The 18,923-nt window shown below is 39.1% G+C and overlaps 1 protein-coding gene across 1 annotated transcript in view; it reads right to left on the bottom strand.

Moving 5' to 3' along the window:
- Positions 1 to 6,931: 6,931 nt before the first annotated feature.
- The window catches only part of LOC127451961 (A disintegrin and metalloproteinase with thrombospondin motifs 18-like), an 84,770-nt gene continuing 72,778 nt past the window's right edge, over positions 6,932 to 18,923 (bottom strand). Inside the window, exons 19-23 of the mRNA XM_051717058.1 lie at positions 18,323 to 18,527; positions 12,497 to 12,691; positions 11,197 to 11,442; positions 10,831 to 11,008; positions 6,932 to 10,240 (exon numbers count right to left, since the gene is read on the bottom strand). Coding sequence (XP_051573018.1) covers positions 10,122 to 10,240; positions 10,831 to 11,008; positions 11,197 to 11,442; positions 12,497 to 12,691; positions 18,323 to 18,527 — 943 coding nt within the window. The 3' untranslated portion in view covers positions 6,932 to 10,121. The remainder of the gene's footprint in view (positions 10,241 to 10,830; positions 11,009 to 11,196; positions 11,443 to 12,496; positions 12,692 to 18,322; positions 18,528 to 18,923) is intronic.

Genomic DNA, 18,923 nt, shown 5'->3' with positions numbered 1-18,923 from the left:
TATCCCTAAAGGAATTCTCAAACTCTTGAGGTTACTGTTCTCAGACAAAAAGCAGCTACAAAACCCCTACAGCTCAACAGCAGGTACGCACCCCCCTCTACTGGAGTCAAGTGGAACAGTGCTGGGTTCAGTTTCTGCATGACAAACACTGCTTTCACTCGAATAATATTGGCTTCTCCTCTCCTCAGTGTGCCTTTTCTAAGGGGACAGCTGGCATTCTTCATGCGTATTATGAAATATGCAGCAGCCACTCAAGCAGAAAGGGCTTCACTGACCTGTGCCATGTGCTTCATACCGACGCACAGGTGGCAATAGCTGAGGTGACCTGTTCCCTCCCACTGTTTGTATTACTATGTAAAATAAATTGATGTCCTCCAACACACAACATCTCTGGGGAAGAGAGAAGAGGGAAGGGTGGTGGGTAAGTGTGTATGTGTGTATGTGTGTGTGTGCAGGTGCGAGGCTGTTTTACAATCTCAGGCACATCCGTGCCTTGAAATACACTGACAAGAAATGGATCTGCTTTTGGCAGTTAATTGATTAATTCAGGTGTGTCAAAAGGAAGAATTTCAGATTGCCGGTGGTCTTTAAGGTAATGCATTACGACAGTTTAAGAGTCATGAAATGCATCGAAACAGCCTTGAAGTTGCGAGGTTAAAGTGGAGAGTGAGAGAGAGAAAGAAAGAGAGAGAGAGAGAATAGGAGGACAGAATGCTTCTCTAGTTGTGCACTAGCATCTTTTCCTTCGTGCCAAGGTCAGCGGGGCTGAAGAGGAGGCTGCGGCTGTCTGCCGGTATAGGAATTGTAATCAATTCTTACATTTCAAGGGTAGCAAATTCTGAACAAGTCGCTCAAAGGAAGATAGATGAGAGAGCACCACCACAAACACGCAGATCAATAATATTCATAGCATACAGAAAAAAATGCAATAAATTTAAGTTTTAATCAATGATCTGTACAGGAGATGTACAGAAGCATGCTGCAGTAAATTTGCCCATAACCATTGCGAAAATTATTCAGAAAAGAGAGGGAAGAGGGTGTATGTTGAATTCGATGTTTGAAGTGCCAATATTGCTGTTTCACAACACTCATTATTTATTTATGTGTACGTTTGTGCGTGTGGACGGATGTGACAGACACTAAGGCTTTGTTTAAAGATGCATACATTTCACTACGTTTATGCCTCTCATACACACTAGAACAGCATTTTCCCACACCAAAACAGAAACTTTCAAAACCGCTCTCCATATACTTTGGAAAACGATAACTTAGGAAACTAAATTAGATTAGTGTGGACGTGGTCTAAAGGCCCTTTCACACCAAACATGAATTTTGTCCACTAATTCTAGCCACAATGAAGATTAAAAAAAAAAAAAAAAAAAAAACTTGGATTCCTATAGCCTTTCACATCGGGAGCGAACATTCACACATTGGTGAATATGTGTTTTTTTTTACTGCGTCTGAATATGCATACTTCCTTATTATACATAGAATGCCAGTGGAAAACAAAACAATATACCAATGGAGTAGTATGTCTGAATCCTCAGTATTAATAAAACAGTAAGCAATAAACAACCAGATGACCTACTATTTCCAGCGAGATTCTGAAGTGCGCATCCAATGGACACTGTCCTATATTATAATACCATGGGAACTGAGGAGATGTCACGTTCAAAACACTGGATTAAAAAAACAAAAACAAAACAAAAAAACTATGGAGAACAGCAAAATGGGTGGCTTTTTTCAACTAAAAGTGCTATTTATGCTAAGAAAGTTGTTCCTTGTGCGTAAATGCTGCTTGTAAATTATTTTCGTGGTTTTTGTTATTACATCATATATTCGGGTCATTGGTCAATGCCCACGTTTCCAGATGAAGAATGTCCAGAATGTATTCATATTACTCACCTGCATACCTAAAGAACATACTTTATTACAGGTCGAGAAGTGCATCCTTTATCAAATATAGTGCATACTCTGACAGTATGTGATTTGCTGATTTTTTTGTTCTCCGCCCGGTGATGAAATGCTACGATCAATAAAGTTGCAGCTTTGGATCTTGTGTCAGGAGACGCTGCAGTTGCCAAAACTAGCGCAATTATTGCCGCTAAAGCACAGAAAGCAGTTTTGTCCATCTATATTAAAAACTGTAAAAAGTAACTCAACGTCATAAGAAGCTATTAGTACTTGGTAAAATCTCCTGAGCCTTAATGAGAGGTGTGAATTAACAATGAGTAGCTAATAAGATAACTAACAGAAGTAATAATAATATAGTTGTCTTCATGCTGTGTTGGTAAAGAGCTCAGAGAGGATTTTTACAATGGGATACGGGTCAAAAGAGTAAAGCTAATAGACGGTTTCAGAAATTAAGTAATTTTCATTTCAGTCAGCATGACGGGCTATAACTGCTAACACTAGTGCTTTATAAGCTTGATATGGTGAAAATACAATCTCTCTCTTCACAAATTATGAATATGCCTAAGTTTTTTGCCACATGCCTGTGTCATGCCACAATCTCCAAAAAAAACCACAAAGATTTGTTCCATAATACAGCCCCATTTTCCCCCAAAAGCCTGTAAAATGTGGATGGCATTCCACAGATCTCCCATATATAAGTGTTGTGAAAAACATAAAACTGTGTAAACTTAATAGCTGGTTGTGCCACCCTTAGCAGCAATAACTGCAACCAAACGCTCCCAATAACTGGAGATCAGTCTTTCACAATGCTGTGGTGGAATTTTGCCCCACTCTTCTTTGCAGAACTGCTTTAATCAGCCACATTGGAGGGTTTTCGAGCATGAACTGCCCGTTTAAGTTCCTGCCACAGCATCTCAATGGGGTTTAGTCAGGATTTTGACTAGGCCACTCGAAAAATGTAATTTAGCTTATTTTGAGCCATTCAGAGGTGGACTTACTCCTGTGCTTTGGATCATTGTCTTGCTGCATAAACCAGTTGCGCTTGAGCTTCAACTCACGGACTGATAACCGGGCGTTCTCCTTTAGGATTTTCTGGTAGAAAGCAGAATTCATGTTTCCCTCAATTATTGCAAGTCGCCCTGGCCCTGAAGCAGCAAAGCATCCCCACACCATCACACTACCACCACCATGCTTGACCGTAGGTATGATGTTCTTTTTGTGGAATTCTGTGTTTGATTTACGCCAGATGTAATGGAACCCCTGTCTTCCAAACAGTTCCACTTTAGACTCATCAGTCCACAGAACATTCTCCCAAAAGGTTTGAGGATAATCAAGGTGTGTTTTGGCAAAATTCAGATGAGCTATAATATTCTTCTGAGTTAGCAGTGGTTTTCGCCTTGCCACTCTTCCATGGATGGCATTTTTGGCCAGTGTCTTTCTGATAGTGGAGTCATGAACAGTGACCTTTATTGATGTGAGAGAGGCCTGCAGTTCCTTGAATGTTGTCCTTGGCTTTTTTGTGACTTCTTGGATTGCTCATCGCTGTGATCTTAGAGGAAGTTTGTAAGGTCGGCCACTTCTGGGAGGTTTACTACTGTGCCAAGTTTTATCCATTTGGAGATAGTGGCTCTCACTGTGGTTCTCATAGAGCTTCCTGGTGTCAAGGCTGTGGGGGTCTTCCGCTCTGCTGGAGAGGCAGCCGCACAAAGGTGGTGCGAGCCGCTATCAGTCCCTTTGAGATGATAATCTGCAAGATTGCTCTTGCCGTGACAAACGGGGCCATGGAGACTGCCATCTTTTACATTACTGAGAAAAGGCCAATGCCGACTGACAGCTACAAATGAGCCCCGCTCCAGAGCCCAGACACAATCACAGCCATCTAAACCCACATGACGTTTTAATCCTCCCGAAATAACCTATACTGAAATTCTCCCACAGAAGCAATGAGAGAGGGTGTGTGAGTTTGTAAAAAAGAGAGAAACGGGAAGTGGTGTGGGGCAGACATAGAAAAGTAAAAATGCTTGTGTGAACATGCCTCCATGTATGTAATTGTGATTCTATATGATCCAGTATGTGAGGAAGTACATCCATTCTTTTTAGCAGAGTGATCTATTGTCCGCTAGGGCACAGAGTGAGTGCTGGATGATATCCCTCAGCTGATGATTGGAGATATGTCTGCAAGAGGGCTGGAAAAGAGAGAAAGTCAGAGTGAAAGAGAGTGCTCATGGCCATCGTCCTGTTAGGATGCGATTAGAAAGTCTGTCAAAAGTGAGGGATACTGCAAAGAAGTACCATGCTGCCAGAGCTGAAGTAGTCTGTGTGTGGGTGGGGGGGGGGGGCATGTTTATGTGGTTTATGAGGACAATTTTTTAGGTTACAAACTGGTAATTACTAGGGTATTATGCTATAAATGTGGTTTATGAGGACATTTCTAGTGTCCCCATAATTTAAATCGCTTAAAAAAACTAAAATATGGGTTTTTTTGAAAATGTAAAAATGCAGAAAGTTTTTTTGTGAGGGTTAGGTTTAGGGGTAGGGTTAGGGTTAGGGGATAGAATCTATAGAGTATAACAGTATAAAAATCATTCTGTCTATGGAAAGCCTTCATAATGATAGGTAGACCAACATGAGTGCGTGTGTGTGTGTGTGTGTGTGCGTGCGTGCGTGCGTGTGTGTGTGTGTGTGTACAGATTTGACTACTGCTAAACATACTAACTAAGGACATTTGAAGTGGCCATCACTAGTTATAAAGTCATAAAAAGGCCAAATTATGTTTTGCTTTAAATCTACTGACATTAAAGGCATATCTCACCCAAAAAATGAAAATGCTTACCCTCATGCCATTCCAAACCTATATGATTTTCTTTCTTTTAATACAATGGCAATTGATAGTGATTTACTTTACAGCTTAAAAAGGTTAATGACAGTAGTAGTAGAAGCACATTGTGCCATATGTTCATTGTTGGGTAGATTATGTCTGAAATGTAATCTGGTACTGAAAATTACACAATTAAAATTGTAAGCAATAACGTAATCTTTTAGATTACATGTTTAGGTAATTTAATCTGGTTACTTTTTATTGCTTGTTGCATGTTTTGATGAAAATATAATAAAAAAATTATAAATATAACAATTAGCACTATTATCACTAAACATTCTTATTCAGGAAATCAAACAACAACTTGCATGTTATCCAAGATAGAAGACAATGATAACATGCATGTATTTTATATTAAGAGAGTTATTGTTATTTAGGAATAGGGATTGGAAAATTCATTTATTATGCCATGTTTACGGCTCTCATCTACACCAGAGCAGCGTTTTCCTCCACCAAAAACCAAGCATTTTAAAAACGCTCTGTATAACCTAAAACTTTGTAAAATGAAATTGAAAATGTATTAATGTGGATGTGGCCTGACACTCTTATTTTCAAAACGACATTGTGGAATCAAAAACTAACTATCACAAATCCAAAAGTGAATTTTTTTTTTTTATTATTTGCACAGGGTGCAAATACCAACAGCTCAATTTGTAATCATGTAATACATTAAAAGTAATTGTAATCTGAATACTCACATTTTAAAATGTAATGTAATCTATTTACAGGTTCTTGATTTATGTAATCTGATTGTGTAATACAGATTACATGTAATCCATTACTCCCCATCACCACAAATGGTCATGTGAGAACTCTCGTGTTCAGTGCTAAACAACACAACTTCTTGTGTGAATATGCGTGCCACTGTAAATGAGCTTTTATCATAGTGAACATGAATGTGCATTGGACATCTAAGATTTTCACTGACAAATTCCAATTTAATTTTGGGTGAACTATTCCATAAGCAGATTTCTGGGAAGGTTAGTATTAGGGAAGGGTTTAGGAAATATCATGATCTCCATAAAAACCACTGCATCTATGACATGTCCTCACTAATATAGTAAAAGTGTGTGTGTGTGTGTGTGTGTCTGTGTGTGTTTGGGTGAGGCAAGGAGAGAGAGGGAGAGAGAGAGAGGTGGGGGGAGGGGGGGAGACAAAGAGAGAGTTTTCACCATGCACAAGAGGATACAGAAATGCCACAGACGTGCTTGGTATTCAGTCTTCATAATCAGTGTCTGTGCATCCAGTGACACGCATAAGGAATTGCTCTTTTCTTTTACGAGTCTCTTAACGCTGTCAGAAATTATCACAAATAATTGTACACACAGGAAATTAAGAAATATGACAAAAATGACAAATGTGTGCATATTATGAGGAGGAAAAGATTTTCAAGAGCATCAAGGGAGGACTTAAGCAAACTCTGCATGATTTACTGGGGCATTTGTTACACACAGGAACATTTCTTCTGGAACAAAACGAGCATGAAGGCATATGAATGTCTGGGGTATTTAACATGTTCAGGTTGGTTTGAGAACATTATGATTTTTTTTTCTTTTTTTTTTTTCTTTTTTTTTTTTATATGTGTTTATAGCTTATTATTATTATACTGTCTGTCCCTTTGTGGGACATAACTTTGTATATTTGCATGAAAAACAAGAATATGTTTTCCCAAGAATATGCTAAGGGGTATTTTGTTTGAAATCCAATGTGTTTCTGGCTTGATGTTCAAAGTAATTTGTATTATCAGCATATCAGTTTTCAATATTGCAGCTTTTCCATGATTCAAGGGCTTTTTGTATTTTCCTTTTAAAGCAAAATCTCTCTGTGACGACACACACACACACACACACACACACACACACACACAGCTCCATCTCTCCGTCTCTCTCTCTCTCCCTCCCTCTCTCTCTCTGGCATCTCCAGCTCCTCCTTATAGCTCTCTCCCACTAATTGGGGCAACTCAGCACCAGGCATGCATCCTCATGGCCTGGCCACGCCCTCCTCCTCATCACACTCTCCCTTAACTGTGTACTAGCAGAAAGAAAGCACCACTAAAGGACAACAGTAAATCAAATACTTTTTATTATAAAACTTTAAGTTAAAATATTAAATAATACACTTATAGTGTGCTATTATACAGGTAGCTCCCCCCAAAGCAAGACTGTAGCCCAGGAACTATTGTGACATAGTAATAAATTACACAACTTTTCAATTCAGGCAATGATAAAAGACATTGCAAAATGACTCATTATTTGAATAACATACACAAAGTCAAGGCTAAACAATGCATTTTGCCATTGGTTCTGATTAGGAACACTTTCAAAGTTGAGAAAGGAACAAATGTAACAGAGGGGACCAAGAGTTCATTTTTCAAAGATCCAGAGGTTTGAAAAATAAATTTATATGACTAGAAATAAACATTCATGTACCCTTTAAAATGTTACAGGCAAACAAAGGAGGATAGAGCACCCTGCAGTGCAACATCTACTTTTAAAAGCGACCTTTTGAACTCATTATTACATGCAAATACCCCTTCAAAGGGATTGGTAATGAAGTGTGTGAAATGAAACAAAGACAGTATTAGAACTGGTGCTTTACTTCATGTGCCATCTGCTCCATTGTTTACTGTTAGAGCACTGTTACCCTGAGAAGGGCTCTGCCCCAGCCTACCTGAACCCTGTGCAAGGCTAACAAAGGTGAGACATGAGTAGGTGTAGATCTACTTTTCTGCCAAGCACAAGCTCTGGGCAATGTATAAAACAGCAGAGGTAGGGACGGAGAGAAAGACAGAGTGAAACAACAAGACACAGAGCACTAACAAAGTAAACAGAGATGGGGTCCCAAGTCCTAAGAGGTTTGGGTTTGTTAGCCGCTCCTCGTCCTGAACATGACACTCACTCCTGCACACTAATTGGTCCCCCCAAAGTGACTGAGAGCAACCTACTCGACTCACACTGACACACATCTAGGACAAGCTCAGCCCTCAACCTTACACGTGGGAGATAGCACTGCATGAACTGCACACAAATTACACACATATACGCGAACGCATACAGGCACTCACACACACAATGGCTCCACTACATATTTCAGCAGAAATACTGATCTTCATTAAACATAAATCCATCTTGTCTGTTTTAGTTCTCTGTGATGATCAGATGGGGTAGTGACTCCTTACAGTAGAGTATACAAGGTTGGACAAGTTTCACTGAGATAAAATGAGCATGTTAATGTCTGTTAAAATCAGTAGCCTGGTGGAGATGTGGAAATGATGCTCGCTTGACTGGCAGATTTTTTTTCAACCAATGACAACAGACAAGGATAGTTTGTAAACACAAAAAAAAAAAATGTGTTTTTTTATACTGAAGACAGCTCTAAATATGTAAGATTCTGTGGTCTAATAAGTGGTCTGGAGAAAAGCACAAGGTCACACCACTGATCAGTTTGGAAAGAAAATGTGCACTGCACTTATTATTACACCAAAAACACAGATTCACTGATTAAGTCATGTAGAGCAAGTGTACTATATTAAAGTGCTAGTTAGCCCAAAAATTAAAATTCTGTCATCATTTACTCACCATCATGTTGTTCACATTGAAACACAAAAGTAGGCAGGATATTAGTCTCAGTCACCATTCACTTTCATTGTGTGGAAAAAAGATGCAGTGAAAGTGAATAGTGACAGGCTAAAGGCCCCAGCACACTTACAGAGAAGTTCTTCGTTCAAGTGTAAAAAGAAGTTTGAAACAGCCGAGAAACGGTATACTGTTTGTAAACATTCAGACACCTGCCACACCACTGTGGGATGCGTTTAGAAGTACAATTAAATATGAAGACACTCAGTAAAACCTTAACTAATGTGACATTAAAATGTGTTATCAGTGACTATATGCATCATTCTGAGTAAAACTCACACTATATCAGTAAAAAAAAAAAGCTGTTTTAACCACTCGATGATTTAAAGTAATATATATTCAGTCGATAATGTTTAATTGGTCTTATTTACATTCTGAATTCATGGAGCTATTGAGATATTATACACGGTCATAATATGCACCTATTACACTCTGTTATTGTAATTTATGATGACACTGATACTACTGCAAATATGAGTGTATAAAAAACTGTTAATGGGCAAAATACAGATAAAAGAATGATGATAAGAGAGACATATCTTACTTTGGGCAGATGTGTCAATGGCTTTTGTTGCAGATGTCACATAAGTGACTGGAGACTTGAGAGTATTTCAGTAGATTTGATTCCTTTTGTAGACTTATTTAACAAAAAATAAATAAATTGCATGACTTGGTCTTTGAAAATGTCTCTATGCGAACAATCGTACAGATGTGGGTAAATTTGCACAAGCTCGCTAATAACTCTGCACGCCAGTGTGTTCATGTTGACTGATCTTGACTGACTGAACAACGTAAACAAAATTAGCTGTCGGCCTCAAGGTAGGTGGAGCTTCAGGTCACACCTACTGATGATGTGGACGAATGGCAGTAAGGAGGTGTTTAGCAGCCAGTAAGAAGTTTTCCTAAAAATGTGCCCCTGCAAGCTGTTACAAACCACAAAAACGAACTCAAAAACACCCTCTTTTTGGCCAGATTTTGTTCTTAATTACGTCACACCCGTTCGTTCTTCGATTTTGTAAGAAGTATGCTGAGGCCTTAATGTTCTACATATATGTTTGTTTCACAGAAGAAATGAAGTCATATGAGTTTGAAAGAACATGTCGGTGAGTAAATAAATAAATAATTTTAATTTTGGGATGAACTATCCCTTTAAATTATTACAAGTTAAGGATGTGGTGTTTCAGTTTTATAATGCAGGAATGTCCAGATCTGCGGGTAAAGATACAGTTTCATGGGTTTATTGGAGCTCAAAAAGCAAACACTAATTCTACAGTATTTCAGACGCAAAACATTAACCAGAGTAACTCCAATGTTAATCTGGTGCTCTTCATAAATGAACTGATAACAAAGTCCTGGATTTCTTAATGGCTTAGGCTGATGGTTGCACCTCCCAAAAAAAAAAAAAAAAAAGAAAGATATTTACAATATGAATGTTCTGCAGTTCCAGTTATGATATGCCACTGAAGAATCCAGATTCAGGAGAAGCTTTCCAATGAACAAAGCTTAAGTTCCTCTGATTCCAGTCTCTCATAATTACAGTCTCTCATCAGTCAGGGAACACAGTCCTGTGGAACGCCTCTTTCTTTGCCACGTCTCGCAAAAAATCTATTTTGTCCATAGTGGTAATCTTTATCATTATAATTACAAACCTCAGAGTCAGTGGGGAGGCTCATGCAAAGTGAAAATCTTCTACTTTATTGTTTTTTAGTGTAACAGGACTTGCAGCATTGTTGACCATAGAATTTGTGATTGCAAACACCATGCTGAGGCACCAGATGACACCAGCTGAAGAAGTCGATGCAAGGCTGGTCTTCTGTTGGTGGAAAGCAGCACATAATGATCATTAAGAATTTTAGCCTCAAAAACTGTGCACACTTACACTCAATACTATAGTTTAAGTACTGTTTACTCTGAAAAGTGATTGTAAACCACTAAGAAACCTGACCTAATCTGGTCTCTGAGTTTCCATGCGTTGTCCATTAGAATAAACAACTTTGCACACTTCTGCACAAGTACGATAGTTGTTTTATGTGATATGTATTACCACAGAAAGAGATCTTTACAATGTTTTCATTGTCATTTATGTGAAAACACCACTATGATTTCTCAAGCTTGATAACTACATAATAGATATGTTATCATTATGTAATCAGAGCTACAATAACAAATTTACACTGTGGAACATGCTCTAGACTGGTAACCAGAAAGTTGCTGCTTTGATTCCCATAAAGAGGTAAGCCATCGTGCCCTTGAGCAAGACACTTAACTTTGTGCCTTTAATATACTCATGGTACTGTCATGGTGCTGTAAATTAATTCCACAGACCCCAGTCTTGCAATATTCTACAAATGTAAAGAAGGGAGATACTATTAAGGAGAGTAAATGCTAAAAGCAAGCTTGTACCTTTAAGTGTGGGTGAAGGAGGAGGTACTGGGGCTGGGGCTGGAGCAGGACAGAAGTGTGTATTGCAGGCTCGTGAGCTTATGGGTCTCTGATTATTTAAACAGCCTACTGACGGACGCCCTTGTCTCAGACACTGAACACTACGTGTCTGCACTCCTCCACCACAGGATACCGTGCACTGAAAGACAGATAAAGACAGACAAGACAGGAAGATTACATGTCTGGCAGCTTATCAACTGTTACAATTATCAGGTCTTTTCAATCATTAGCAGATTGACTGGAGAGTCTGGGAGTGACTGAAACAGGACCCAGGACAGATGTAAATGTGTACAGTCAAACAGAGTGTCCCTGATTAGTGGTGCATACCTGCAACCAAGGAGATGAGTACCAGCCCAGAGTCACAGAGGAGCCACTCTTGTCTGGGCTGGGCTGGATGAGCTGTGGTTTGGGCTCTGGGCATGGGCTGTTATTACAAGCTTGCTCAAGGTCTGTTTGGGGTTTGTGTAGGTTCCTGCACCTCCTCATGGGGAATTCTGTGTAGCCTCCTTGGGAGTCTTTCTCCCCACAGTGCAGCTCCCTTCTTCTTACTCCTGCCCCACAGGAGGCGGAACACTGTGTAAAACAACCAATGGAAATGCAGTCAGATAACAATGTACATACAGAGGTTTGAGCATCAGTCAGAATTGAATTGAGAATGCTTTTTGAATTCTAATTTAATTCCTGAATTTGAATAGAATTTTAATTGAGGTAGCAAACATGCAGATGCAGAATTGTAATTCAAATTTAAATTTAAGGATGTAGAATTAAAATGGAATGAAGATTCAAAGAAATTAATACAGTATACTATAACTGCTCTGTCATACAAAGGCAAAACAGTAACTATGGCAACAATGCCACAGAAAAAAAATCACTTCAAATTGACTTGGTTTTAGAGTGGATTTTCCATTTACTGCAGTATTCATACTCCATCTGGGCATTCTGAGGTTGAGAGAACCCTATCAGTCAAGGGCCAGATCATAGCCTAAGAGACTTGATTTTAGACAAAATGTGACAAAAAATGTCATTCATTTTTTAAGCATGAATTATCTATAAACATGTTATCATACTATATTATACTAATGGTTTGTAGAACCATGGGACTTCTCCACATGACATACTTCTGACAAGACTCGATAAGACATGTGACGTATTTCCACTCAAATTCTTGAATTCTGAATTTCTTAAATTCCTCCATAGCATTGAGTTAACAATGTTGTTATTTTGGAGGATGGTGAGACAGTGAAGTACAAATGCAGAATGTGAAGAGAGCAGAGAATGGAAACCGCACAGCTGTGCCCCTTAGCTGCATGAGTTTCTGGACTCAAAGTGCTCTGGAGAACTGGAGAGCTACATGTTTAGATATACATGCACAGATGTTGCTCCAATCATGTGCACACATAATACAATGTGTATCTTAGATGCAATATGAAATGTCAAGCAGCAATGACATGTACAGTATGCTGACTTGATTTGTTACTTGCCCTTATAAGTTTTGCATGACAGTGTCTCTTTGTAAACATTAATAATTCCACATAAGGGTGGGTGAAAGTGTTTGTGTGCATGATACATGATACCGTTTGTGTGTGTTGTTCTAGGTAACCTTTAATATTCCTATGAGGGGCCCTACCTCTCCCCAGGCGGTAGTTATCCACTGAAGATGCTCATTCTTGGGGCAGCGGCTGAGCACACAGGTCTCTTGGGCTTTGGGCTTCAGGTGTAATTTACACATGCTGTCAGGCACCACCACAGCCCTGTCACCTGGATCAGTGCTCCTGCAGAAAACACTGCGCTTCTTCAGCCCACGCCCACAGGTCTTAGAGCACTGAGAGAGAGAGAGAGAAAGAAAGAAAGTTGCCCCTCTGCAGTCTCAGTGATGTTAGTTTATACATTGTAAAGGTCAGATTGGCATACAGTTCACCTCCAACAACAGTTTATATAAACTCTCTGAAAGTGAACTCACCCTGACCTTTATGACCTTTAGTCAATATCAACTACTAGAGCCAAATCTTCTCAAAGACCTCACACTGTTTACACAAAACACAAATTAATGATTTAACATATTATGATCAGATTAAAAAAGGTTAAAGAATTCTACATTGTTCATTTTCTCATTTACTTAGTTAACTAATCAATCTGAATCTGGAGATGAGTTCTTACTACAACAATGTCGGAAATGAACAATGAAATGCTTTAATACTCTCTGGGGCTTTTGGTAAATTGAAAGATAACATTGGGTTATACTGCAAGCAATGCAATTACAGAGATTATTTAAACAAATATATACACTCAAGCAGAAAAACAGACAAAACATTGGATACAGGATATGACGAACTGAACCTTGAGTAAATCAATAACTGAAATAGCGAGATGGGTGGAATACAATTTCCTACTCATGTTTACAACTAGGGATGTGCCCGAAGCCAAATACCTTATTGGGAAAGGCAAGAATAATGACTTCAAAACGAATAATGGATTCATCCGAATAATATAAAAAATATTTGTATGACTGATTATCCAAAAATCACAAGGATAAAGCGACATTTTAAATAAACATATCCAAAACTACAACAAATTTATGAATCTGTGCAGCCAATATTTCTAAAGTGTAAACCTTATGAATGAAAATGTGCACGTTGTGATTTCAGATCGGATGGGTGTGGTTTTAACTCCGTTTGCGGTCTCTGTTAATTGTGCGCGTCTGGAGCTTGTCGAGTGTAACATTAACTAAGATATGACATCATATACACTTTCCACTTCTTGAAATGTTTATGTTAATGTATGCCACAATTCACATGTGATTCTCATGTATTTATTTATAGCCTAAACCTGAGTGCGATGTTAAATTCCTGACCTGAAGTGATTTAACGTCTGAAGTCATCTATACATCTTTTACAGTTGACCACATTTATATCCACGTCAGCGATTAAGGTAATTAACTGGTTAAGGCTTTATTCCAATTTGTATTTATTTTTTATTCTCCATAAAGGTTTAAATGCTCCATAGAGTATTCATCTAGTATATGTAAAATGAAGAAACTGAAACATACTCTGTCTTTTTTTCTTCTTTTTCTTCTTTAAACTGTGCTAAATTTGAAAATGTTAATTGTTGTTGAACTAACATATTTTATTAATAGAAACTATAAAAGTAAGAGTAACACTTAAAAATGTCCGTTTCATTTAGTTTTGATGCCCACACCCGGTTCTATCCGAATACAGAGACAGATACAGATAATTTTGACATATGAACAGATTCAGATGCAAATACAGATAATGGCTTCACTGCACTCCCCAACATACAACAGCAGAGGGCAGTAACGTTTCAGCAAACACATACTGTACATGTTAAATTCATACACAGCATTACTCTGTTATTTTGTTCTTAGCAGCTAAAAGCACCACCAGTTGACAGTTTGATATTGAATTGTATCAAAACCACTAAAGGGATAGCATCTCACTCTCATGTTGCTCCAAACCCATAAGACATTTTCTTCCATGGAACACATACAGGTGCATCTCAATAAATTAGAATGTCGTGGAAAAGTTCATTTCTTTCAGTAATTCAACTCAAATTGTGAAACTCGTGTATTAAATAAATTCAATGCACACAGACTGAAGTAGTTTAAGTCTTTGGTTCTTTTAATTGTGATGATTTTGGCTCACATTTAACAAAAACCCACCAATTCACTATCTCAACAAATTAGAATACATCATAAGACCAATAAAAAAACATTTTTAGTGAATTGTTGGCCTTCTGGAAAGTATGTTCATTTACTGTATATGTACTCAATACTTGGTAGGGGCTCCTTTTGCTTTAATTACTGCCTCAATTCGGCGTGGCATGGAGGTGATCAGTTTGTGGCACTGCTGAGGTGGTATGGAAGCCCAGGTTTCTTTGACAGTGGCCTTCAGCTCATCTGCATTTTTTGGTCTCTTGTTTCTCATTTTCCACTTGACAATACCCCATAGATTCTCTATGGGGTTCAGGTCTGGTGAGTTTGCTGGCCAGTCAAGCACACCAACACCATGGTCATTTAACCAACTTTTGGTGCTTTTGGCAGTGTGGGCAGTTGCCAAATCCTGCTGGAAAATGAAATCAGCATCTTTAAAAAGCTGGTCAGCAGAAGGAAGCATGAAGTGCTCCAAAATTTCTTGGTAAACGGGTGCAGTGACTTTGGTTTTCAAAAAACACAATGGACCAACACCAGCAGATGACATTGCACCCCAAATCATCACAGACTGTGGAAAATTAACACTGGACTTCAAGCAACTTGGGCTATGAGCTTCTCCACCCTTCCTCCAGACTCTAGGACCTTGGTTTCCAAATGAAATACAAAACTTGCTCTCATCTGAAAAGAGGACTTTGGACCACTGGGCAACAGTCCAGTTCTTCTTCTCCTTAGCCCAGGTAAGACGCCTCTGACGTTGTCTGTGGTTCAGGAGTGGCTTAACAAGAGGAATACGACAACTGTAGCCAAATTCCTTGACACGTCTGTGTGTGGTGGCTCTTGATGCCTTGACCCCAGCCTCAGTCCATTCCTTGTGAAGTTCACCCAAATTCTTGAATCGATTTTGCTTGACAATCATAAGGCTGCGGTTCTCTCGGTTGGTTGTGCATCTTTTTCTTCCACACTTTTTCCTTCCACTCAACTTTCTGTTAACATGCTTGGATACAGCACTCTGTGAACAGCCAGCTTCTTTGGCAGTTAATGTTTGTGGCTTACCCTCCTTGTGAAGGGTGTCAATGATTGTCTTCTGGACAACTGTCAGATCAGCAGTCTTCCCCATGATTGTGTAGCCTAGTGAACCAAACTGAGAGACCATTTTGAAGGCTCAGGAAACCTTTGCAGGTGTTTTGAGTTGATTAGCTGATTGGCATGTCACCATATTCTAATTTGTTGAGATAGTGAATTGGTGGGTTTTTGTTAAATGTGAGCCAAAATCATCACAATTAAAAGAACCAAAGACTTAAACTACTTCAGTCTGTGTGCATTGAATTTATTTAATACACGAGTTTCACAATTTGAGTTGAATTACTGAAATAAATGAACTTTTCCACGACATTCTAATTTATTGAGATGCACCTGTATATAAAGCTGAATGTAAGCCTAAATCACCCTTCACTTTCATTTAATCTTATTGCATACAATGAAAGTAAACGGTGACTGAGACTAACATTCTACTGTTCCACAGAAGAAAAAAGTCATACAGGTTTAGAAGAACACAAGGGTGAGTAAATTATGACAATTTTCATAAATCCAACTGGAATAAAATTGCTTGACTTGTTCATATATGATATCTTAAAACACACACACAAAAAAATAAAATAAATAAATAAATGTGGACCATTTTCTTTACATTTTATTGCTTTTATTTCACTTTGTTATACCTGTTTTGTTCCTGGTTGGAAATGAATGGATTAGACTACAAAATACAGAAATATTAAGTGTTCAGGAGCATTCCAATCCTTTAGATGAGCACATACATTGATGAGCCAAAACATTATGACCACCTGCCTAATATGCACTTGGTCCTCCGCGTGCCGCCAAAACAGCGCCAACCCACTGAGGCATGGACTCTACAAGACCCCTGAAGGTGTCCTGTGGTATCTGGCACCAAGACATTAGCAGCAGATCCTTCAAGTCCTGTAAGTTGCAAGGTGGAGCCATCGGACTTGCTGGTCCAGCACATCCCACAGATGCTCAATCAGATTGAGATCTAGGGAATTTGGAGGACAGGGCAACACCTTGAACTCTTCATCATGTTCCTCAAACCATTCTCAAACAATGTATGCAGTGTGGCAGGGTGCATTATCTTGCTGAAAGAGGCCACTGCCATCAGGGAATACCATTGCCTTGAAGGGGTGCAATGATGTTTAGGTAGGTGGCACATGTCAAACTGACATCCACACGAATAGCCTGACCCAAGTTTTTTAGCAGAGCATTGCCCAGAGCATCACACTCTCTCCACCAGCTTGTCGTCTTCCCACAGTGCATCTTGGTGCCAACACTTCCCCAGGTAAACAGTGAACACGTACACAGCCACCAACGTGATGTAAAAGAAAACAGGACTCATCAGACCAGGCGACCTTCTTCCACATCTCCAAGGTCCAGTTCCGATGCTCACACGCCCATTGCAGGCACATTCTACGGTGGACAGGGGTCATCATGGGCACTCTGACCGGTCTGTGGCTACGCAGCCCCATACGCAGCATGTTGTGACACATTCTTCCCGTAACAATCATTAAAATTTTCTGTGACTTGTGCCACAGTAGACGTTCTGTCAGTTCTGACCAGATGAAATATCCTTCTTTGCCCTCGCACATTGATGTGCCTTGGGTGTCCAACACCCTGTCACTGGTTTGTGGTTTGTCCCTCCTCGGATCACTGTCGGTAGGTACTCACCACTGCTGACTGGGAGCACCCAACAAGCCTTGCCGTTTCAGAGATGTTCTGACCCAGTCATCTAGCCATAACAATTTGGCCCTTGTCAAAGTCGCTCAGGCCTTAACTCCTGCCCATTTCTCCTGCATTCAAAACATTGACTATGAGAACTGATTGTTCACTTACCATCTAATCTATCCAGACATTGACACGTGGCCTTCTTAGGAGATGATCAACATTATTCGCCTCACCTGTAAGTGGTCATAATGTTTTGGCTCATCGGTGTATGCGCATGTTTGTTTGCACACACAAAATCCTCGGACATGTGCACACATACACACACACACACAACGTGTTTTTTCGTCTTTCCATGTGCACTCTTTGAGGAATGTTTCAAGATCTACTGATCATATTATCTTGTGTTTGGGTTCGTTTAAATCAGGATAGTCTGCTGTAAGTTACGATATGTCATTGTCTATGTTTTATGTATGTTTCTGGAAGTAATAAAGAAAAAAGTGTTTATTATATCCTGTTTATTATATTTATGTGTCACTAATACTCACTGCAGTTTGACCTCTGAGTGAAACAAATTTGCTCATTGCATTATACTAATTGAGACCTAATTGAGATGATATATAACACATGGCTATGTTATCTTTTTATGTTTTTACCAACTCTGAATTTGTTAGCAAATTAAAAACAATTATTTAAGAATTGGAATTAGAAGAATCAGCTATATGCATTGTAAAGTCCAGATTCATTGAAATGACACTTATTATGTTTAAATCAAGAAAGTGTTTATTCATTTATTACATAATTATTATTATTTAGAATCATTCTATCAAGTATAAGTACAAAACCTTTCATAATTCCTAAAAAATAAGTTGACAAAAATATCTAATACAACATCTTGGGATGATATATGCAATATGAGAGATTTATTAGTCATTTTTGACTGAGAACACAAAGGGTGTTAGCACAAACGAACACAACACAAGGGTTAAACTTAGAGACTTAGATAAAGAAATAAACAAAAACAAAAAATATGTATGTTGCATGTTTATCTAAACATACCTGTGACCAGGAGCCAGTGCTCCACTCTGGAGGACATGGCTGTGTGTTGCAGGGCTGAAGCTGGGCCAGAGTGATTACCGGGCATAAGGAGTGAGCGGCCACCTCCTCGCGCTGGTACATCACCTTTCTCATGCAGCGGATGTTTCGTGTCTGCTTCCCGCCCCCACATGTTCTGCTGCAAACTCCCCATTTACCTGTCGTCCAGCTATCACAACAAAAGATTTGACCTTTAGTGGCGAACCTTGTGTTTAAACATCTGAGCAAACTTTAACATGGAAGAGGACCCTTTACACACCATATGGCACAGACACGTGAGGCACATACCCACATACACACACATATACAAGGCCTTCTTTAAACAAAATTTACTTAATGTGATGATCATTAGATCATGACCAACCTCATTAGTCTGTAAACCACATGATGGAAAGGACTAATCAAGAAACCAAATACGTCTGTCTGCATCCACCCCACCCTTTCCCTGTGGGCTTTGATGGGCACATACACACACACACACACACACACACACACACACACATGCACTTATTTTTTACAAGCTCAAGTTTCTAGCCTAAGAATTGTAACATCACCAAGAGCTAGA

This window comes from Myxocyprinus asiaticus, chromosome 2 (genome assembly GCF_019703515.2).
Source record: "Myxocyprinus asiaticus isolate MX2 ecotype Aquarium Trade chromosome 2, UBuf_Myxa_2, whole genome shotgun sequence".
NCBI classification, from domain to species: domain Eukaryota; kingdom Metazoa; phylum Chordata; class Actinopteri; order Cypriniformes; family Catostomidae; genus Myxocyprinus; species Myxocyprinus asiaticus.
The sequence above is the reverse complement of the archived record's forward strand: the minus strand, read 5'-3'. Positions and strand labels throughout refer to the sequence as shown.